General features: G+C 37.7%; 1 protein-coding gene across 1 annotated transcript in view; it reads right to left on the bottom strand.

Moving 5' to 3' along the window:
- The window catches only part of cdhr2 (cadherin related family member 2), a 35,870-nt gene extending 13,963 nt beyond the window's left edge, over positions 1-21,907 (bottom strand). Inside the window, exons 1-20 of the mRNA XM_037544829.1 lie at positions 21,808-21,907; positions 20,214-20,271; positions 19,139-19,213; positions 18,505-18,641; positions 18,360-18,410; positions 18,187-18,276; positions 17,151-17,240; positions 16,917-17,039; positions 14,531-14,677; positions 13,811-13,886; positions 13,114-13,232; positions 12,098-12,316; positions 10,115-10,270; positions 7,202-7,363; positions 4,906-4,967; positions 3,937-4,177; positions 3,312-3,551; positions 2,204-2,273; positions 695-1,279; positions 301-372 (exon numbers count right to left, since the gene is read on the bottom strand). Of these exons, the coding sequence (XP_037400726.1) occupies positions 301-372; positions 695-1,279; positions 2,204-2,273; positions 3,312-3,551; positions 3,937-4,177; positions 4,906-4,967; positions 7,202-7,363; positions 10,115-10,270; positions 12,098-12,316; positions 13,114-13,232; positions 13,811-13,886; positions 14,531-14,677; positions 16,917-17,039; positions 17,151-17,240; positions 18,187-18,276; positions 18,360-18,410; positions 18,505-18,641; positions 19,139-19,213; positions 20,214-20,256 (2,758 nt within the window). The 5' untranslated portion in view covers positions 20,257-20,271; positions 21,808-21,907. The remainder of the gene's footprint in view (positions 1-300; positions 373-694; positions 1,280-2,203; positions 2,274-3,311; positions 3,552-3,936; positions 4,178-4,905; positions 4,968-7,201; positions 7,364-10,114; positions 10,271-12,097; positions 12,317-13,113; positions 13,233-13,810; positions 13,887-14,530; positions 14,678-16,916; positions 17,040-17,150; positions 17,241-18,186; positions 18,277-18,359; positions 18,411-18,504; positions 18,642-19,138; positions 19,214-20,213; positions 20,272-21,807) is intronic.
- Positions 21,908-22,419: the final 512 nt, after the last annotated feature.

Here is a 22,419-nt window from a genome sequence, read left to right as displayed (position 1 = left end):
CCACCGCTCCGGGCAAGTGTGTGCTCACTGCCCCCTAGTGTGTGTGTTCACTAGTGTGTATGTGGTGTTTCACTTCATGGATGGGTTAAATGCGGAGGTGAAATTTCCCCAGTTGTGGGATCAAAAAAGTATCACTTATCTTATAAACCACTCTGAATGACTGTTTATTTCTCAACCACCGAGTTATGTAGAAATTTTATAAAATTTCCCTTTAAGATTCCACATTAGTTCTAGATTGAGAAATATAACAATAAGAGTATTGTGAACATTTTCAGAAAAAAAAAAAAAATTTAAATTTACCAAAAAATTCCTGGACTGGGATGAACTCGGGTGCGTTGTCGTTCACATCCACTATATTGATCATTACGGTACCTGGAAAATGGTGTGATAAACCTCAATAAGCAAAATCCTCAATGAACTCTGAATACAAACCAATTAAAAAATACAAACAATGCAAACAAATGAAAAAACCTCATAAATCTACTTGCGTGTGTGTGTGTGTGTTTTATGTTAAAAAATTACAAATATGTCAGTAAGCTTCGAGTGAATAATCCATAGAAAACTACAGCATCATTTTGTTATTGATGCCTATAAATATAGAAAGGTTTAATCTGGTGAAACTAAAACAGCAACCATAGTGTTGGACAGTTATTTTTCATATGTTAGCTATTCTTTAATGATTTCCATCCCTCACCCTCTGTGCTATTCCTCCCCTTCTCTGTGTATAAGTCAACCACTCTGGCTGTCATGTCCACCATGTTGCACTTCTCGTAGTCGATGTTGTAGTCAGCGCTGGTCCTTACAATCCCCGTGGGCTCCAGGATGAACCACTGCTCCTCGCAGGGCTCCCACGTTTTGTTGCAGTGGCACTTTGTGGAGACCAGCTCATAGATCAGAGAGTGGTTTGTGTCAGCATCACTTCCTTCGATCACGCCCACTTCCATCAGCGGTGGGGAGTTTTCCTCAACACTCATTGTCAGGCCTGATGGGAAAACGGGCGGCGTGTCATTCACATCCTCCACCACCACCTCCACTGTGGTCATGGCTGTGTGCTGGCCAAGGTCTGTGGCCTCCACCATCAGCGTGTAGTTTTTGCGGTCGCTCTCATAGTCTAGCTCCACGTCCGGGTCCACCCTGATGACTCCCCTGTAGCCATCGCCGTTGGGTTCTGAAATGCACAGGAAGTTGCCCTGGCTGCCACTGGTGATGCGGAACGAGATGCGGTTGTTGTACTCTGTTTGGTCAGCGTCTCGGGCACGGACATAACCCACCAATATACCTGGGAGTCAACAAGCAAAAAAAAACATCAACTGCTGTTCTGGTAAGGGTGGAATAGCATAGTGAGTAAAACTAATGCCCTCAATTTGGCAGACGAGGGTTCCTGAGATGTAACTGCCTAGGCAAGCCAGCCATGCTATGCTGAGAAGGGTTCTTGGGTGAGGCCACATTTGCCTACTTAGAAAATGGGAATAAAGCTGTAAGTTATTCTGTATAAGAGCTTCTAACAAATGCCGTGAGCACAAACACCTTGCTTTCTCTCAAAATTATGTCCTTTGGTATTTTTAGCGTCACAACTCAGCTTCACATTCATGAAAGTGTGTCCCTTATTACAGGTTGTGGCATGCGCCCGTCCTCCCCAAGCCTTCGTCTTCACTCTGGGTTGAGGACCTGCTTTCTCGCGGCCGTCATTGGGGCCGGGGGTACAGGCACATGCCACGCAATCATATACAAGTTGGTATATTAGGTCAAATGACATAATTTAATGTTTTTCTAATTCTAAAAAAGTTGTAGAGGATGTATTAACTTTCACTTAGAATACGCAATGCAATTTAACCAGGGGTGTCAAACTTTGGCATTCGATGAAAAAAATTCTTTTCCAAACTGTTGCTTGAGCACATATTGAAGCTCTCTTGACCCTCATGTGAGCAAAAGCCTTAAAAGTTTTAGTGCAACAATGGTATTTAGTGTTGTTCCCAAGCCATCACTGTCAAAACTGTTGCCACATGTGATATTCTTTCCTAAAAAAATCTTGCTTAGTCCTTAATATCTCAACTTATTGCATGTCAACAAAGCAAATATGCTGATTTTCTATTTTATTCATCTTAAAAGCTTGGTGTCTTCTAACCTTTGAGAGGCAATATGTGTTCTGAAGCAAGCGAAATTATATTTTAGTTTGAATATATATACACAAAAAGTGACTTGCCTCTTTCACCTTCCTTTACGTGAAAGGTGTAGTCTGGATCCAAGTACACAGGTGGGTTGTCGTTGACATCCTGAGTTAAAATACAAGATTTGATGGCAGAATTTGAAACACACTGAGACCATTAAACGTAATTCAGTCAGTTCCATAATTACTGCTACTATTGGAGAAGAAAATCACAAAAACTTGTAATGCATAAATATTTGTAAAGTGTTGCCATATCAACTTCATGTTCACTTTTTTTTATATATTTACATTCTGAAATTGATGCCTGCAACAATAATAACCATTCAGAAGTGTATGCACAAACGCAGGTTAAGATTGTACTATGTATCCGTCCAGAAACGCTGCCAACTTCTCTGGGCTTAGGCTCATCTGAAATGGACTAATGCATACTTTGCAGGTGCAAAATAATGGAAATAATTTTCTCTGGGCCAAAGAAGAAAACAACCAGCTAGATAGTTACTGGTGTAAAGTTCAAAAGTCAGGATCTGCCATGGTACGGGTAACTTGCGCAACCACTACTGATGCTGGAAAATAAATGCATATTTTGGAGCAAAAATGCTGCCTTCTAGATTATGTCTTTTTCAGGGACACCCTTTTTTTCAAAATGACATTACCCTGCCATATTCTGCACATTATAACAGCATGGCTCTGTAATCAGAGACTGCTGTTGCTAGACTAGCCTGCCTGCAGACATCTGGTGCATTAAGAAGTTCAGTATGTGACAACAAGACCCTGTGTGATTGCATAGCTGAAGACTTGCTAAAATCCAGGTTTTTAAACCTGAACCAGTTGGTGTCTTCAGTCCTAAAATGATTAAGTGTTGGTAAAAGGAAACATGATGTAACATATTGGTAAACATGCTCTTGTCCCATTCTTTGGAACATGTTGCAGGCATCAAATTTGGAATGAAATTGTTTTCTGTCATGACCAACTTACTGTAGGAAAGTTAAGATTTTCCTTGTCCTATAAAGTTGCCTGTCTGGTTTGCAGGTGGCAGTTTGACTAAATACATGTGAATTTGTGTTTTGTAACAGGGTTTTACTGAGTAAATCGTTTAAGGAAACTCAAAGTTTTAAATCAGTGATGAGCCAAGGTCCACACTCACGTCGACATTGATGACGACAATGACCCAGGATGACAGAGGTGGTACGCCCATGTCTGTGGCTGTCACATTCAATTCAATCACCCCGTTCAGCTCCGGATCGATGGCCTCACGGTCCAGAATGCCTATGCTTGTTATCATGCCAGTGTCCTTGTCAATGGTGAAGTTGCCACTGTATTCACTGTCCTCTATGCCGTACTGGATTTTGCTGTTGGGTGTGTTCGGCTCATCATCATCTCTAGCCTACACGAAGAATAGAGAACATTGTTCTAGAATGAATGGACCAGGCTGCACATGGAGGCCTGCATGAAGCCCACCTGGACAAAAACTGGTGCAGATGTTTAATGAACTGCATTGGCATTACACTGCAAAGGAACAGTAATGCATTAGAATATTCTTCAATATACGTAAAGGAATTTTTAAATTTAAATTATGTAAATTATATTAAATAACTATATAAATTATGTTTACTCATAATTTTAACATGCCAGATCGTCATATTTTGGAATGTTTCATTTGAACCCTAGTGGAAGGCCTCTGCTTAACTGCTTGGTCATACTAAGCATATGATAACGTCCACTAACACAGTCCAGCACTGCTCCACTCATGGCCTACTCGTACATCTCACCTCCACTTGAAGTTTCAGCACATTGTTCTCACGGATGAAAACCTGATAGTCTCTGTAAAACTGTGGCGTCTGGTCATTAATGTCGAGGATGGTGATCTCCAGGACGGTGGAGCCCACGTTACTCCCTGAATCTCTGGCCTGGAGTGTGGGCGAGTAGGAGCTTGTGCGCTCCCGGTCCAGCAGATTCCCATTTTTGACATAAATGGTGCCATTGTCTGTGTAGACATCAAAGTAAGGGAGCCTGCAAAAGAAAGGGAAATCCTGAGACATGAAGGAAAGAAATGCCAGAGCCTGGTCAGAAACCACCTGAAGCTGCAGCACTTAGCCTGTGAAAGACTCGTACTGAATTTTATTCTATTGCTTGAATTTGGAACACAACCTGAGACCAACAAAAGGAATTCTGTCAGTTCCATAATTACTATCACTATTCTGAACATTTATAATAATATTCGATAATGTATGCACTGATTTTTTTTAAATTAAGAAAATTTTAGGCTTTTTTTTTCCAAATGGTAAAAAAATTGCATTGCTCTTATTGTGTAAATTCCATTAATTCCTGTTCGGCCAGCCACATTTGTGCATTCAGTATAATGGTATACACATGCATTTGTATTAAGCAGCAGTATTTTAGTGGGCAAATCTTTTAAAGAACTCTATGTCAGGTGTTAAAGTGCAGGACACCAGGCCTTTAGAGGTAATCCAAGGACCAGACTCAAGTATTTATAAAATAAATTGTACCAAAATAATTGAGAATTGATAGTTCATGATGCATTAGCTAATTTCATAAAGGTGTTAACAGTTAGGTGTCACACCCTTAATAATAACTCATTTCATTGGAGACCTGACCTACATACCTACATTAATTAAATACATAAGTTCACTTGCTATGACATACTAAGATACATTGCATCTCAAAGCACTTTGTTTTGGTGGTGAGCAGATGGCACGGTGGGCAGCAGTGATACATACATGCTTTCCGGGAGCAGTCTGTAAGTGAGGAGACCTTCGTCCAGCTCGTCCGCGTCTGTCGCCTGGCAAACACAAAGCCGAGAAAAGAGGGTGAGTGCCAAAACCAGCAATACAAAAACAGGAAACTTTGAAGCGATGGTTCAGCCAAAAATCCAATTTATTTGCACTTGAGCTACGAGGCCTACAAGCTGACAAGCAACACACCACCAATTAGCATTATGTAATTATCACCATGCCCAAATCATGCTAGATATTTTTTCTTAGTTTAAGAGTTTTACATACATTTCCAATTTGTTAAATCTCAGTATAGGCCGGTCATAATCTTGATGATTAATTTCCACATAAATAGTTGTCTAAAGTGACCAGGTTAGCTAATTAGCTATCTTACGTCCTAGCTGTACTCAATACTTAGTAGCTTGTGACTAATAACGTAGCATGAGCTGAAATAAACAAACATTACTCGCTGCCGCCCTCTAAAGGTGTTAGCTTCAAATAAACAAACATTACTCACTGCTGCCCTCTAAAGGTGTTAGTATCAATAAACAAACATTACTCACTGTCGCCCTCTAAAGGTGTTAGCTTCAAATAAACAAACATTACTCACTGCTGCCCTCTAAAGGTGTTAGTATCAAATAAACAAACATTACTCACTGCCGCCCTTTAAAGGTGTATCAAACAAACAAACATTACTCACTGCCGCCCTCTAAAGGTGTTAGTATCAAATAAACAAACATTACTCACTGCTGCCCTCTAAAGGTGTTAGTATCAAATAAACAAACATTACTCACTGCCGCCCTCTAGTATCAAATAAACAAACATTACTCACTGCCGCCCTCTAAAGGTGTTAGTATCAAATAAACAAACATTACTCACTGCCGCCCTCTAAAGGTGTTAGTATCAAATAAACAAACATTACTCACTGCCGCCCTCTAAAGGTGTTAGTATCAAATAAACAAACATTACTCACTGCTGCCCTCTAAAGGTGTTAGTATCAAATAAACAAACATTACTCACTGCCGCCCTCTAAAGGTGTTAGTATCAAATAAACAAACATTACTCACTGCCGCCCTCTAAAGGTGTTAGTATCAAATAAACAAACATTACTCACTGCCGCCCTCTAAAGGTGTTAGTATCAAATAAACAAACATTACTCACTGCCGCCCTCTAAAGGTGTTAGTATCAAATAAACAAACATTACTCACTGCCGCCCTCTAAAGGTGTTAGTATCAAATAAACAAACATTACTCACTGCCGCCCTCTAAAGGTGTTAGTATCAAATAAACAAACATTACTCACTGCTGCCCTCTAAAGGTGTTAGTATCAAATAAACAAACATTACTCACTGCCGCCCTCTAAAGGTGTTAGTATCAAATAAACAAACATTACTCACTGCCGCCCTCTAAAGGTGTTAGTATCAAATAAACAAACATTACTCACTGCCGCCCTCTAAAGGTGTTAGTATCAAATAAACAAACATTACTCACTGCCGCCCTCTAAAGGTGTTAGTATCAAATAAACAAACATTACTCACTGCCGCCCTTTAAAGGTGTTAGTATCAAATAAACAAACATTACTCACTGCTGCCCTCTAAAGGTGTTAGTATCAAATAAACAAACATTACTCACTGTCGCCCTTTAAAGGTGTTAGTATCAAATAAACAAACATTACTCACTGTCGCCCTTTAAAGGTGTTAGTATCAAATAAACAAACATTACTCACTGCCGCCCTCTAGTATCAAATAAACAAACATTACTCACTGCCGCCCTCTAGTATCAAATAAACAAACATTACTCACTGCCGCCCTCTAAAGGTGTTAGTATCAAATAAACAAACATTACTCACTGCCGCCCTCTAAAGGTGTTAGTATCAAACAAACAAACATTACTCACTGCCGCCCTCTAAAGGTGTTAGTATCAAATAAACAAACATTACTCACTGTCGCCCTCTAAAGGTGTTAGTATCAAATAAACAAACATTACTCACTGCCGCCCTCTAAAGGTGTTAGTATCAAATAAACAAACATTAATGACTGCCGCCCTCTAAAGGTGTTAGTATCAAATAAACAAACATTACTCACTGTCGCCCTCTAAAGGTGTTAGTATCAAACAAACAAACATTACTCACTGCCGCCCTCTAAAGGTGTTAGCTTCAAATAAACAAACATTACTCACTGCCGCCCTCTAGTATCAAATAAACAAACATTACTCACTGTCGCCCTCTAAAGGTGTTAGTATCAAATAAACAAACATTACTCACTGTCGCCCTCTAAAGGTGTTAGTATTATACCATCACATACCGTCACTGTGCCCACAATGGTTCCATTCGCACAATGCTCCTCAACAGACAACTTATATGCTTGCTCCTCAAACTCTGGGATGTTATCGTTGATGTCATTGATCTGAATGGTGACCGTAGCTGTGGACACAAAGTCAGGGATGGTGGCATCTGTAGCAACCACCTGTGTGGGTGAAGAAAGCAAAGAATCCCTTTAATATTGCTGACAAAAGTGCTGATGGGTTAATGGATTTTAAACAGTCACTGTGTAGCACTTCCTTGTGGTTTTATAAACGGTTTTACAATCTGATTTCAAGTTGCATCACATAATTGCTTGTTTTGTGTCGATCAGAGCTTTATCTTTATGCTCAATCATCAGCAGTATCAAAGGGTAAAACAACTTCACGGAAGTCCACTCGGTTTGTTCAGGGGTGGGAAGCACCTTTAGTTGTTTATTACAAATGGTAACACTTTCAATTCAGGCATATTGTAAGAAAAGGGAATGTAATTTGTCCTATTTCTCGATTTCAATACTTCACTTTTAAGTTTTTTCAGCATCCGGAGTGCTTTGGTGTTGTTCACGTCTCTCACTCTGGAGTTCTAGCATTTTACTTTAGACCGAGAAGAGAAAAATGAAACTTTAACAGAATACAGACAGATGAGAAACGCTAAATGTTCTGAGACGTTTCACCACACGTGTACATTTCCAGAGTTCAGGAGTTCTTAGACTTTCTATCTTTTTCAACCTCGGACTCTCCAGGGTATATTTTGGTTTGTCCATCTGAATTTTCACGACCACATCGCAAATTATTCAGTAACTGCATGAAATAAATGTACATTTTTATTTATTTATTTATTTATTTTGTAAAAGCTCCCCTCAATTTAACAGAACGTGTGTTTTATGATCTACACATATTGCTATACGCTTACAACTTACTGCTGAAAGTCAAATCTTATTTCTTAATATTCTTATTCCATCTTATTTTATAAAAATCATGTTTATAGAGCAGATCACTGAAGAGACGCCGTCTGTTTATAGTTTAGAGCCCAGATTTGGAGAAAAACGGCTTGACTTTCAGTACAAAAGAAAACGGAGTTCAGCTTCTTTTATTATATAGGTTTAAAATTCCATCACTGTCTATTAGACTGGAGAGAAGATAGTTACAGCTCTCAGATGACACCCATTTTTTGAATGTAGCTTATGAAATATTAAAATGATCAAGAATATGATGAATTATGTTTTGGAAGCACCGGTGGTCTCAAAGAGTTGAACAGCTCGACCTGATTTGTTTTTTTGTTTTTTTTTTGCTGGACTACTTCTCCCTCTACAGTATTGTGCAGAAGTCAGAGACCACCCTTCATTTATTTCATTTCCAATCAGATCGGTCATTAAGTACAAGTATCAGGAGATATTTAAGAGGAGGTTAGATAAAAGATCCACTTGTGTAAGGAAGGGCAAATTCAAAGGAACATAAGCCGTTACTGAGAAAGCAAGAGCAAAATGAAATGAATCAAATAAAGAAGCTGCTGGTATTCTCTGAACAATAGACTGGCCACTTCAGAGTCCAGATCTTATCGTCATGGTACTTGAATCATGAATTGAACTCAGAACCATTAGCCAACTGTGTTTTGCACACAGAGGAATTAGACCTCCAGCTTTAACCCATCCATGCAGTGAAACACCCACATACCGTAAAAGTACAAAACGACAAAAATGAAGGTACAAGGTTTTTTTTCCAACAACGGCGCTGTATTCAAAGGTTGCGGCTATAGACCGCTGTGAAGATGGGTTGGTGATGTTACTCCTTCAACAGCACCAACAGCAACAGCAATGGTTCTATTACAGCATGATTTATTAATTTGGAACACTGGTGAAAGTTTGTGATTGTCCAGTTGTTTAGAATGAAACAGTATCTTTGTCCTGAAGATGGCAGTTCAATTGCACTGATTTTTAAATGTTAGAATTACACAGGAACCCTATTTCTGAGCAAAATAAAATTCTCAGGCTTTTTTCAAACATAAAAAAAGCTCAATACATTGTTTTTACTGTCTAAATTCCACTACTGCATAAAGGTTTCCAGCTACATGTATGCGTTTAGCATGATGAGATGCATATACATTGGTGTTACATGGTATTATAGCGTGTAAATAATTGAAGAAAGTCAGTGGTGGGTATTATTAAGTCATGAGGACCTTATGGCACAACGGTGCATCTGACTCCAGATCAAAAGGTTGCGTGAGGTCAAAAGGTGGCACTCGTGGGCTGGAGGTCAGGGAACCAGCCTTGCAGCTGGAAGGTCACTGGTTTGATCCCCTGAGCTGACAGTGTATGACTGATGTACCCTTTAGCAAGGATACGGCTGCCCACTGCCCCGGGCAAGTGTGCTCACTGCCCCCTAGTGTGTGTGTTCACAAGTGTGTATGTGGTGTCTCACATGTCTCACTGCACAGATGGGTTAGATTGTGAAATTGGTGAAATTTTACCATTGTGGGTCTAATAAGGGTCACAGCACTGGATGCCCGGCCTTTAGTGGTGACCCAAGGTACAGACTCTTGTCATTTCTGGCTCTTCTGGCTCTCCCTTTCTAGTTAGGCCATAAAAGCTATACTTTCAATCAGATACAGTTATGCTTAACGGCCATTTTGACAGGAAATGAATGAAATGGAATTAGTCCCTGAATTTTGCACTATATTGCTACATGATTCATTCCTTCATGGACATAACAACATTTTTATTTGAAGCTGGTTCTTGACCACTGTACACTTGATCACTCTAGATGTAATGTGATCTTAAGCACACATACCTGTCTTGCCTATACACAGAGCCCATTCCCCCTAATCCAGGTTAATTGTGGCACTGGCTAAAAGCTCAGTTAAAAATCTCAGAGTCTCCAGCTCGTGTGATTAGCCTCTAAAGCCTCTCCTTAATACCCACCTCCACAATCATCACTTTTTTCTTCTCATAGTCGATCGCGATGGGGTCTTTGACCAGGATCAGCACGGCACTTTCCGAGATCGCCGATATGGGTGAGACAGAGAAAGCATCTTTATCTGTTCCCTGAAGGCGGAGCATGAAACGACTGTTCTCTCCCTGGAAGTCAGAAAGAAGTGACAGAGTTGATTAGCAGGCTTGTTTGTTTGTTTATTTGTTTGTTTTTTGAGCACATATACATTTTCAAACATTAAGCAGAATCAATCAGCCCCTCAACAGTTTTACACTAAGGCCTGTGTAATGCAGAATCAAGAAACCCGACTTTAAGAGCACCTCAAGAACAATTCATCCAGCACCTGGCAGGTCGTGTCCTGGATTTCCACGAAACAATTCAAGCAAAAACATCTATTTTATTCGAGCAATCAAGCAAAATTTCAAAACTGTGCACCAAATAGTTTATTAGTTATCACTTCTTAAAAGTTGTACATTTCATTTATTTAGTTTAATATTTTAAATTTAAATATAGTGTTTAACTTTGTTTTTTTTTAACTGCACTGGGAAAATCTGCCTTCAGTTAGAGAGCATCAGCGAGCTGGAAATCACTACAGGAAACATTAAAGCTCAGCTCACTGGTGTCATTTTGAACTTTTACTTTCTAACCACTTCCACTCTGCCTGCAACTGTTTTACCTGATTTTCACTACTAATGTCTTATCTTCATTATTTTAGTTATTTATATTTTTTCCATAATTTATTTGCTTATTTATTATTACTCATATTCTTATTCTTGTTTTAATTATGATGATTTTATTATTATTTCTGTCATTTAAATTCCTTTTAGTTAACTACTTTAATTAACTTTTTTGATCTTATCCTCCTTTTATTTTCATTTGATTTTATTAACTTTTAGTTAAGCTTTAATTATTGTTTTATTTTTCTACTCTTTTGTGCATTTTTATTAATCATTTTTCATTTTTTGTATTTACCTGATTTGAGTCATTTTTATTATTAAATTTAACTTTAATATTTGATATATTCTTAGACGTTAGTAATCCCTTTTACCTCTTTGAACTTGGCGATATTGTAAATGAGGGTCACCTTCAATGTTCTCCAATAAATAAACGTTGATTGATTGATTGAACTGCTAACAAAATGGCTGTACTCAGATTAAACTGCAAACATTTTAACTGGGCATGTAAATACAAGGCCGACAATAATATTTGACTTTAAATCAACTTCCTGTTAGTAAATTTCCACAGCAAGTTAATTTATTAGAAACAGGAGATACTTTATGTAGCCTGAGAGTGAAACATGTCATAATTGAAAATGAATGAGCAGGTTTTAGGTTTTATGTAGAATTCCTCCATTTGTAGTAATAACAGTCAAAAGTTTGGGTGCCCCTGGTCAAACTTTTTTTGTTTTTGTTGAGTGAAAATGAAATAACATCTACAGAGAACATGGTTTTAATACACGGTTCATATTTGTTGGCCCAAAAAAAAAAAAAGAAAGAAGAAAGAAATAAAGCAGAAGCTGTTGCCTTTACAAACATTATGGCAAATGTGTTATTTGTGTTTTTTTTTCTTTAGACTGTATGTATTTTAAATAGATTTTATGTTGTTTTTTATCAATATGTTAAATTAAAAATTGTAATTTAAAGTAAAAATTGTGCCGTATAGTTTTCAGAGATAAGTCAAGTATGTAAGTGTATTTCAGTTTAGAAATTTGAAAAAAAAAAAATAATATATATATATATATATATATATATATATATATATATATATATATATATATATATATATGTAATCTCAGCTAAAACACTGAAGGCCATTTCTGTCAAACATTTTAACAGTTATGTCAAATTTACAACCACAAATGTAAACACACACACACACACACACACACACACACACACACACACATATATATATATATATATATATATATATATATATATATATATATTTGCACTGTGGGTGAATCATCTCACCAGGTCTGGGTCTTTTACTGTCATGTTGAGGCCTGAGACTGACAGGCCCACAGACGAGTGCTCATCAATGTCTCCAGTGAAGTGGGTCTGCTCTACACAGTTGTTCCCATCACACTTATAAATGCGGGGCTGGTTGTCATTCACGTCTCCGATGTTCACCTGTAGCTTAGCCATTGTGTTAGCATGGATGCCATCCACATTGAGGCCGGCTTCGGTGGCCTGAAAAAACAAAAATACCATGTACAATAGCCTCCAGAATGACTGACACCCTTGTTAAAAGTTAGCAAGCGAAGGTTGATCTTAAACCTGAGAGAAAAACTGTGATAAAAACTAAAAGAACTATGAGGCCAAATTATTAAAGTATTCAATTTAAAAAATCAAACAGACATACAACGTATAATTTTTAGCTAATAATTTTGTAACCTGGTTATCTTCACATTTTGAGTTCATTGATCTTCTATGTAAATTAACAGAACAAGAATATGTGTTTTACTTTCTGTTAACTTAGATTTTAAATTCAGGTTTTAAATTCACTAAACCAAATTTTAAGGCTTTTGGGTTACTAATTTTTTTACATTAAAATATTGAGTCATTTTTACAGTGTATTTTCTTATGCTCATTTTTATATATAAAATCATTATTAATTAATATTCTATAAATTTTGTTTATTCAAATATTAACACTTTTCTCAGCAAATAAACACAAACTACACAAATAAATAGATTTTGAAAATGTGTCTTGGGTGCCTAAGACTTTCACACAGTACTGTATGTCCTAGATAATGAATGATAATGTGTAAAAAAACTGAATTTCAGGTTTGGCCCCTTTCTCCTTTTTATTTTTATATTCTATAAAACATCTTAATCTGATTTTAGCCTTGTCACAGACTAAACTACTACAAAGTCTCTGCCTCGATTTGGACATGCCTCTAGTGGTCTTGAATACAACATTATGTTTTCCCAGTACTTGTGTACAGTGTACAGTACATACACTGTGTACACATGTGGAATCATCACCTTTATAGTCAGTTCTACAAGAGCATTAATGTGTAGCAGCTCCTCTCGGTCAAATACAGTCAGGACGGAAACAACGCCATCGTCCCTGTCGATCTGGAACAAGTCTGGTGCGTTGGTGTCTGCAAAATGCAATAGAGAGCGATTTATAAAGGAGAGCATGTGTAGTAATCTTTCTTCTAGCAGAAATGTATCAGGTATTGACTGTAAATAGTACCGTTTACAATCCAATTTTAAAAAATAATATCAATATGGTTATTGCTAGTATTCCACTTCTTTTTTCCTTCAACTTCAACAATAATAAAATTAATGTGTGCACATATATATATACACACACACACAAATATTAGCAACCACCTGGGATTCCACAGCAATAGCCTAGCAACATCTTAGCAACTACCTGGAATAAGAAACCACTGAGATTTTCACAGCAATGGCCTCGCATCACCTTAACAACCACCTGGGATTTACTAGCAATGACTTTATTAAGCCAATTTAGTTTGTTCACAAACCTTCCCCTTCTAGTTACTATTATTATTATTACTATTATTATTAGCTTATTATTGTTTTCTTGATATATGTTTAATGTCCAGAAAAGCTCTAAACACAAGGCAATAGACTGTCTTATGTTGCTCTTATTTGCAAGCAGTTTTTTGGGTGCTGTTTGCAGAAAGATTCCACATAAATTCACTTAGCTTACCTTCAATGCTGTAATAGATGATGTCATTGATGCCTGTATCTGGATCCCTGGCTTGGACCTTAAACACAGACGTTCCCTGCAAAAAACCATATTGCATTCATTATTTCACCGGGATTGTAATCTGTCCCTTGTGTTCTGTCCATCTGTCTCCCTTAACAAAATGTATGCAAAAGCTTGAACAGTCCTGGTCAAATGACATGTTTTGTTGATTTTTTTAAGCAAAAGTAAGTTAATACATCCCCTACAGGCAACAAACCTAAATAACAATTTTGCCAATTGTAGTGCATAATTTCTATTGGTTTGCTGACTTTAACATATTGGAAAAAAACAAAACATAAAAACATAAAATGTACCATACCTTTTGTACAGACTGCATTTACTATATGTTGAACTTAACAAATAAGCAGGGAATAAAATGGGCAAAGTTTGTTCTTTGTAGAGTTAACTTATTTTCAGTTAGACAAATCATGTCATGAACTTTTGAATTCAGTTGTACCAAACAAACCACACACACACACACACAATAGAAACACAAAAAAAGCTTAAAGATCAAGAGATTCAGAAGCGCAAAATGAAGGAAAAGCTTAAAATGAGTTTATTTTGTTTGTAAACAGATTTATCTGGAAATTAAATGTAAGAATGATAAAGTATAGAAACGCCTTTAGATATTGTCTGTTTGTTGCTTTAAAGCTGATAAGAGAGAAAGCCCATGGTACGTACCACAGGGGAGTTCTCGTCAACAGAGGCCAAGTTAGGCAGGTTTAGGAACTGAGGGTCCAGGTTTGGGACGTCAACGACTGTGATGAAGGCAGTCGTGGCAGTGGACTGAACGAAGTTAGGATCGTCATATAATGGTCCCCCACCGTCCTGTGAAGTACACAAAACATTAGCATTGAAAGCTGCACTATGTAGGATTCTGACTATGTAAGGTCTAATGGGCTTTTTTTATGGCTGGACAGGTACGTTATGTTGGTTGTTTGCTAGCTTGCTAACAAATATAGCCAGCCAGATTATTAACCTACTCTTGTGGAACGTAATGCAATGTACTCTTGTAATTGTGAAGTTGTTTTAGCTGTGTAGCTAACATTAGCTGGCTAATTTGCCAATATAAGCCAATTACTTGGCTAGTGGTGCCTTTTTTGCTTCAGAATTAGCTCTCTGTTTGGGGAATTTGTCATTTTGGATTTGTTCTAGCTGTGTAGCTAACGTTAGCTGGTTAATTTGCTAATATCAGTTGATAAATTGACTAATGGTGAATTTTTTGCTTCAGAATTGGCTCTCTGCTTGGGGAATTTGTCATTTTAGAGCTGTTTTAGCTGTATAGTTAACGTTTGCTGGTTAATTAGGGGGGGAGACATCAGGGGGGAGAGCTTTCTCATACAAAGCCCCCCAGCTCTGGAATAATCTTCCTGCCAATGTTCGGGAATCAGACACAGCCCCAATCTTTAAGTCTAGGCTAAAAACTTATTTGTACAGTCAAGCATTTGGTGATTAGTCTTCCCTGTCAGGTCTAGACCTGCTGGAGTCTACACTCTACGCTCTGTTTTACTGTAATCTGTGGTCAGCCACTCTTTACAGTATTAACTCTGTTTTTTTTTCTTCTCCTTTCTCTGCCGAGCTGATCAGCTGCCCATCCTGTGCGCCTGATGCTGTTGCCTCTACTGCCTTGATTGGTGCCGCTGCTCACCAGCCTTCTGGACCGGTTTGACCACCACTGAGCTTCTTGCTGTACAGCGCTGTGCAGTCCTCACCCTCAGATCTCTCTCTTTCTTTTCCCACTTTACTATAATACTTCTTACTAATAATGTTCGCTGTCCGGTGTCGACCATAGGAGGATGGGTTCCCCTTCTGAGTCTTGGTTCCTCTCAAGGTTTCTTCCTCTTTTAGGGAGTTTTTCCTTGCCACCGTCGCCGCTGGCTTGCTCATGGGGGCTCGGACCCGGAGTTTCTCTCTTCTTTTCTCTTCTCTCTGTAATGCTGATTGTTCTGTAAAGCTGCTTTGTGACAACACCTGTTGTAAAAAGCGCTATATAAATAAATTTTGCTTGCTTGCTTGCTAATTTGCTAATATTAGTCGATTACTTGGCTAGTGGTGCCTTTTTTGCTTCAAAGTTTATCCTCTATTGCTTAGTAACCCAGGCTAGGCATTATTCTCAGTTCATTTCCAGTGCTACCCTCTGTCTCCTTTCGTAAACACAACCAATATAAAACTACTCAGCTAACATTGCCTAAACAGAAATCTGACTGTGTGGAGATTTACATAAGTAATGAACACTTGCTACCCAGCTGTCAAATGAATAGTAATGCCACGTATCTGTGGCGAAGTAGGGAACATATCCATACTTTTCCTCTCAATTATGAAGAGCAGTTCAGATTAATCCACTTGGGGAAGGGGACTGCAGCACAACCCGCATTACAAAATGTTCTTCCATACATTTTGTGCATTTACATATTTCCACCAAATTCGCAACACTGGAAGAGTGCAGCTTTAAGAACAAACAATTAAGAAACTGAGCTAAACACATTAAGTAAGGTTTGGTCATCCTGTCCTTCTGAACATACAGTGCTTTGCAAGTCAAAGAACACTTTTCACTTAATTACGTTTCAGTGAAAACTGCCATTAAGTGCTGTTCATCTGATGGAAACTGTTCTGGTGTTCTGCCAGGTCTTGCGGGTGGTTGTTAGGAGTCCTACTTTCTCAGAGTCTTTTAACTACTTTTTGAATTCATATTTTATTATTTGCTTTTACACTTCCTTATGCAAGATTATTTTATATCTAATCTCCTCAGTAATGTCTCCTAAAAAGGAATACCTTTTAAATTAAATAAATGAAGGGTGGTATCTCACTTTTGCACAGTTCCCTATGTGTATAGCAGTCTTGATCTAAGCCTTTTACACAAGTAGCAATCATGTTGATTTCATGTTAGCTCCGCCCCTGCTTTAAAAGGCAAGCCCCACCCCCTTGCTACGTAAAGGAAGGCACATCAATTTGTATACGATGTGGTGGAGAATTAAGGGATTCATTTGAACCAGAAGGACATGCTGGGTGACCAGACAAGGTAGTGTAGGTTGGTCAAACTGTGTGAATGGGTGGGTGAGGCGCTCACAGATGCATTGATCTTTATCTGATAAAAAGCACTCTTGCTGGTGAAGCTCAGAGGCTCATTCAACACGATGTCTCCTCCTCTATCAGAGATGGAGAACACACTGGTTCCGTCAAGCGGGATGACCTGAGACAGACATAGAAACAAACAGCGGTCATCTCCAAAGAGCTGGACCACTTCAATGCAAAACTTCAATGCCCAAACTTGCACAAACAGGATCAATACTAGGTAACTTACTTGATCGATTTTGTAAGAGACGATTCCACCTGTGTTCAGATCAGGATCGGTGGCCAGCACGGTCAGCACAGTAGTGTGTACAGATATGTCCTACAGAAGAGACACAGTCTGACTATATCTTATATATTTATATCTTAAATTATTGCTGTTTGAAAACAGCTTTGCAGTTCAACAATAATATTCCAATGATTCCCATAATATCCCAATAATAAGGCTAGCATTGTTAGCTGAGATAATAAACCAGTGATATTTGTCTGTTAATATAAGACTGACTGTGTCAATTTCAAGCCACGTGAGATCTACTGTGGCTTTCTGTGGCCTCAAGATGCCTTTAATTTAATGTATCCTATTGCTAAGCATTGGAGACCAAAGAATAGCTAAGGCCAAGGCTACAGTGTGATCAGTGGAGATTAGCAAGAGAATTAGCCAGCCTCACACTCAAACAGGATCAGCACCACTTTATCACCTCAGAATTCTTACTACGGTGCCCTGAATAACAGCCCATATCTAGTTTTAATGAACCAACATACATGTCACTACTTTTAGTGATGTTAAATATGAATTCCACCCATTTGTTTCCAATTTTCTGCATAATTACAAGGTTAAGATGTCAGCAAAGGCATTTAGAGCAGTTCATTCTAGAGAACCTTTGCCAGTCAGACTTGTTCACAGCACTGGTGATAGGAGCCAGCCGTCTGGAGAGTGTAGTGCCTGTAATCTAAGCTACCTCACAGATGGTTACAGTGTTAAGTGGTTATTAAGACATGGTTTGATGCCGGAGATGTTGTTTTATGGTAGTTTTTATACAGAGTTTCAGCCTAAAATGTATTTTTTATTTATGGTGGAATAATAAACTTGAAGTTTACTATATGGGCATGACCTGGAGTACAGATTGACACGCTACTTCAGAGTTCAATGGAACAAAAGAAGAGGCCCAAAATTACTATCATTTTTTTTTACATAAACACACAAATTAATAATATTTTGTGACCATTTCGGACATACAAGGTTGACTGCGACAAACTGCTGCACTCACCTCCTCCACTTCAACATTGTACGGCAGGTTTTGGAACGTCGGCGCGTTGTCGTTTGCGTCCAGCACAATAATGGTGATTTCTTTGGATGTCTGAATGTCAAGCGTTTCCAGTTAGAAAGCAATGATAGAGAACACTGGGATCCTACATTCCACTTATCATGAGTTTTTATTACCTCATAAACTCCATCGCTGACAATAATTTCTACTCTGAAGTACTCTTGTGTCTGAGAGAAGAAAATACAAGAAGGTTCCCAAAGGTTACCGACTGCTTTTTGACCTCTCCATGCATTTCATATCCGGACTCTTTAAACGAGTTACCTCTCTGTCCAGCGTATTGTTGATGGAGGCCTGACCAGTGTCTTTATTCACGCTGAAGTGATAAGCTGGATCTCTTATACCATACGTGAGTTTGTCACCATCAGGGTCATAAGCCTCGATCTGGAAAGCAAATGCTCCTGCGGTGGAGAACAAAACTCTCTTTTAACAGGAAAACTGAGAGTTGAGGGACCTTTGATCCACTGTAAGCTATTTTGGTCATATCATAAAGACTTATCTGCAGGTTGTTGTCTTTGTTCTGATGTATCACAAATACAGTTTACTCATTATTAGAAAATATATATATGTTTATATATGTATATTAGCCTCAACACCCTGCCGACATATTCATTTGTAGAGTAAAGACAGAATTTATACATCATAACATGAATCTTATCAAGTCTTATGAACCTAATGCTTCTTTTACAGGTATTGCTGTCATAATTAAGCTAGAAAGCATTCCATCATAATAAGAGTGAGATGACCTGAATAAGTAGACAAAGTGAATAAACTAATGATATCTTCATCTTTCTGATGAGTGCACCTCATAATCAGGGTGTGTTCCACCTATTACAAGGCTTGTACCTCAGAAACCACATCATTCGTGAGCACAGGCCTGCAGAAGGTCACACTTTACCTGCACGGAGATCCTCTCTCACTTGCACTACAGTCATGTTGATAATTGGAACACTGTTGATTGTCTGAGAGTAGCCTGGAGAAAGCATACAAACGGCCTGAGTTAGCAAAACAGCATGAATCCATACCACCATAAACTGTTGGGTTTGGGGACAAGAGTGTCCATGTGTCCTGAAGCTGGCTTCCTATTCCCCAGCTTCTTGTTTACATTTTTTCGGTCCATATTAACACCTTAAATGGCCATGGACCATGGACGGGCCCAAAGTTTTATTACGCACTTCTATAACCTAACAACAGCTCAAATAGTCCCTGTAGTTACTGAATAATAAGCATTAGTCTGCAAAAAGGGGTTAAAATTGTTACATTTGAAAGATTTTAATGGGTTATAATGGTTACAGTCTGGCACCTGTACTGGCACCAGAGTGAAACTGTGGCAGCATTTGAAGTAGAACAGAAATATAAGTAAGAAGCTGGCAAAGAAGAAGCAAACTTCAGCCTAAGGCTGAACAAAGTATCTCCATAATCTGCTATCAAAGTCAAAATCCTGCCAGAAAATAAAAGCTCAAAAAGAGAAAAGGCCACTACTATGGGTTGTTGGTGTTGCCATGGCCACAATCACAGTCTGGTCATAAACTCACAAACAGTACTGACCAGGCAAAGAAGTAGAATTTTTATAGATGTTATAGCTTTTACCTCCATTTGAATATTAATTTCAAATTTGACTTAAGGCACATATCTTAAAGATTACTGAGATTCAGTCACGTTTCTAGCCCTTTTAACAAGGTGGTTGTAAAAACCAGACAGAAAATATGATGTTTCAGTGCACAGTGATCTGCTTCCGGATAACAGCAATAAATTTTACTGATGAAAGATCCTGCCATTGCTGAAGTCTGAACCATCATGGGTAATAAACCAGCTTCGTCAGCATGAGAATGTTACAATTGTGCATCAAAGTGATTATTATAGTTTTGTGTCAGTGACGAATTGCTTAGATAATATTTTGAACTTTGAGCTCAGGGAGTATAACAACTGCTAACGGTCAGCTTATTCATTTTACCTGCTCGTCACATACTTACAAGGTGCAAAGAGATCTAGGAGCAGAAATAACAAGATCCCCATTCTTCTGTTGTCCGCCTGTGGATGAACCATAGGAGATTAACATGGAAGCTACATGGAAATATGTTCTTTCATTGTTTTAGGGGAAATAATAAGTGAACATTTGCTTTTTTGAAGTTTAAGAAGAATATATGAAATATTTTGTTGAGGCCCAATGTTCCAAAAGCACCATAATTCAACGATTACTAACAACAATCTGTATGTATATCTAGTTATTCAGTAGTATCATTACTGAACAGTAACTCATCAGGAAAACTCACCACTATTCATTCAAATATAGTTATTTGTCCAGTCTCTAATCAAATAACTCAAATGGAGTAAAATCTTCATTGAATGCAAGTTTAATTATTTGAAAATATTTCATGTAAATGCATACACATGTGAGAGCTTCATTCCAAAATACATAATTATACACATAAAAGAAACATCACTGGTATATGATGTTATGATTAATACCACCTTTGTTAGAGAAATAAAAATGTGTTTTCCGTTACACGTCAGCTGTTTATACTCTTAATGTGTAAACATGTCCAAGTACTTCATGTGGTACCAAGTAAATGAGCTACATTTATTCAACCTAAATAAATACATTTTAAATCAAGGACTCTTTGAATCAGTGTCATTTTTTGAGTTGAATAAAACTAGCTAATTTACATGAAGCACTTTTTTTAGGTAGATCTAATGAGACACTTTTTACAGTGTATGTTAAAAGTAAGCCACACTTATGCCTTCTTCTGTAAAGTTATTATTTTGAACATACTTTGTTGGAGAGGGACTATATTGAAATATACGTTTATAAAAATAGATTATTACATTAAAAAATATAATATGGGACATTAGGGAGACACAGACAAATAGAGAGATATCTATCTATAAGTAAATACGTATTATCTAGTAAATCTAAAAAGATTTAATGTAGAAGGAGAAGGAAAAAAAATCTACTTTACTTTTAATGTAAGTCAATGTAACCAGATGTCTTTCCAAGTAATTTAGTAATTTTGTTTGGTCCATTCATGAAATTTACTCACAATGTAAAGAGCAATTCTACCGACAGCAGCTATAATATATATATATATATATATATATATATATATATATATATATATATATATATATATATATATATAGGTATTTGTGTGTATGTATAAAATAATGCAAATATGTTAATAGATGTATATGTGTTTACATGCCCATATGTGAACATGAATATCAGCGCTTTCCAAAAAAAAAAAAAATAATTCTCTCATTAATTTTATTCTAAGCTGATGATTCTTTTACTTTTTATTTTGGATCAATTGGTTCAAAACTATTTTTTTTTCATCAAATAAAAATTATATGTTTATTTTTTACTGAACTAAATTAACTGAACAACATGAGACAGGCAGATAGATAGATAGATAGATAGATAGATAGATAGATAGATAGATAGATAGATAGATAGATAGATAGATAGATAGATAGATAGATAGATAGATAGATAGATAGATAGATTTTTTCTTCTTTTCAGAACTGACTAACTGTGATCATTATAATTGTTATAAAGGCAGAACTCACGATCTCCTCGGGTGTCCTTGATGCTCCTCAGACGGGCGTGTGGCGTGACTGAGGGCTGCTCAGACTGATGTCGTAGAGGGACCTTTGGCTGGGACGGATCTGTCGATTGCTGTCTCGCTGCTGTAAACGTGAATCATTAACACAGTGGAGGAAACAAACAGGAGTGGAGCTGAGCTCGTCTGAGCTCCTCACACATCACATACACACACTTCACACACACACAAAGCAGCTTAACACTGACATCAGCTCTGCTGGCCAAGAGTGGTCTGAGGAGCTAAACTGTCACAGCAAATCATGTCCAGCGCACAGCTATCCATGCAGGAGAGGATAGCTTAACACCGGGGGTGTAAAAGTCAGTGTGTCGCAGTACATCACTCTGAAGGTGGTGATTCAATGGCGTTGATTCTTAACATTAATTCCATAACATATGGACTTTTTATGTGTTTTTGGCCTAAATGAAAATTACAGGCTATTTAGCACATACAAAACAAGCAAACAAGCAAGCTAGTTATCAAAAACCTTGCTATACACTGAAAAAAGGGTTCAAATGCCAAGTTAACAGAGCAAGAATCAGTTTTATATGCGCAGTCAACTTAATATCTGAAGTTTAAG

The sequence above is a fragment of the Pygocentrus nattereri genome, chromosome 14 (genome assembly GCF_015220715.1).
Source record: "Pygocentrus nattereri isolate fPygNat1 chromosome 14, fPygNat1.pri, whole genome shotgun sequence".
Classification (NCBI taxonomy): Eukaryota; Metazoa; Chordata; class Actinopteri; order Characiformes; family Serrasalmidae; genus Pygocentrus; species Pygocentrus nattereri.
This window is presented reverse-complemented; position numbering and strand designations above follow the sequence as displayed.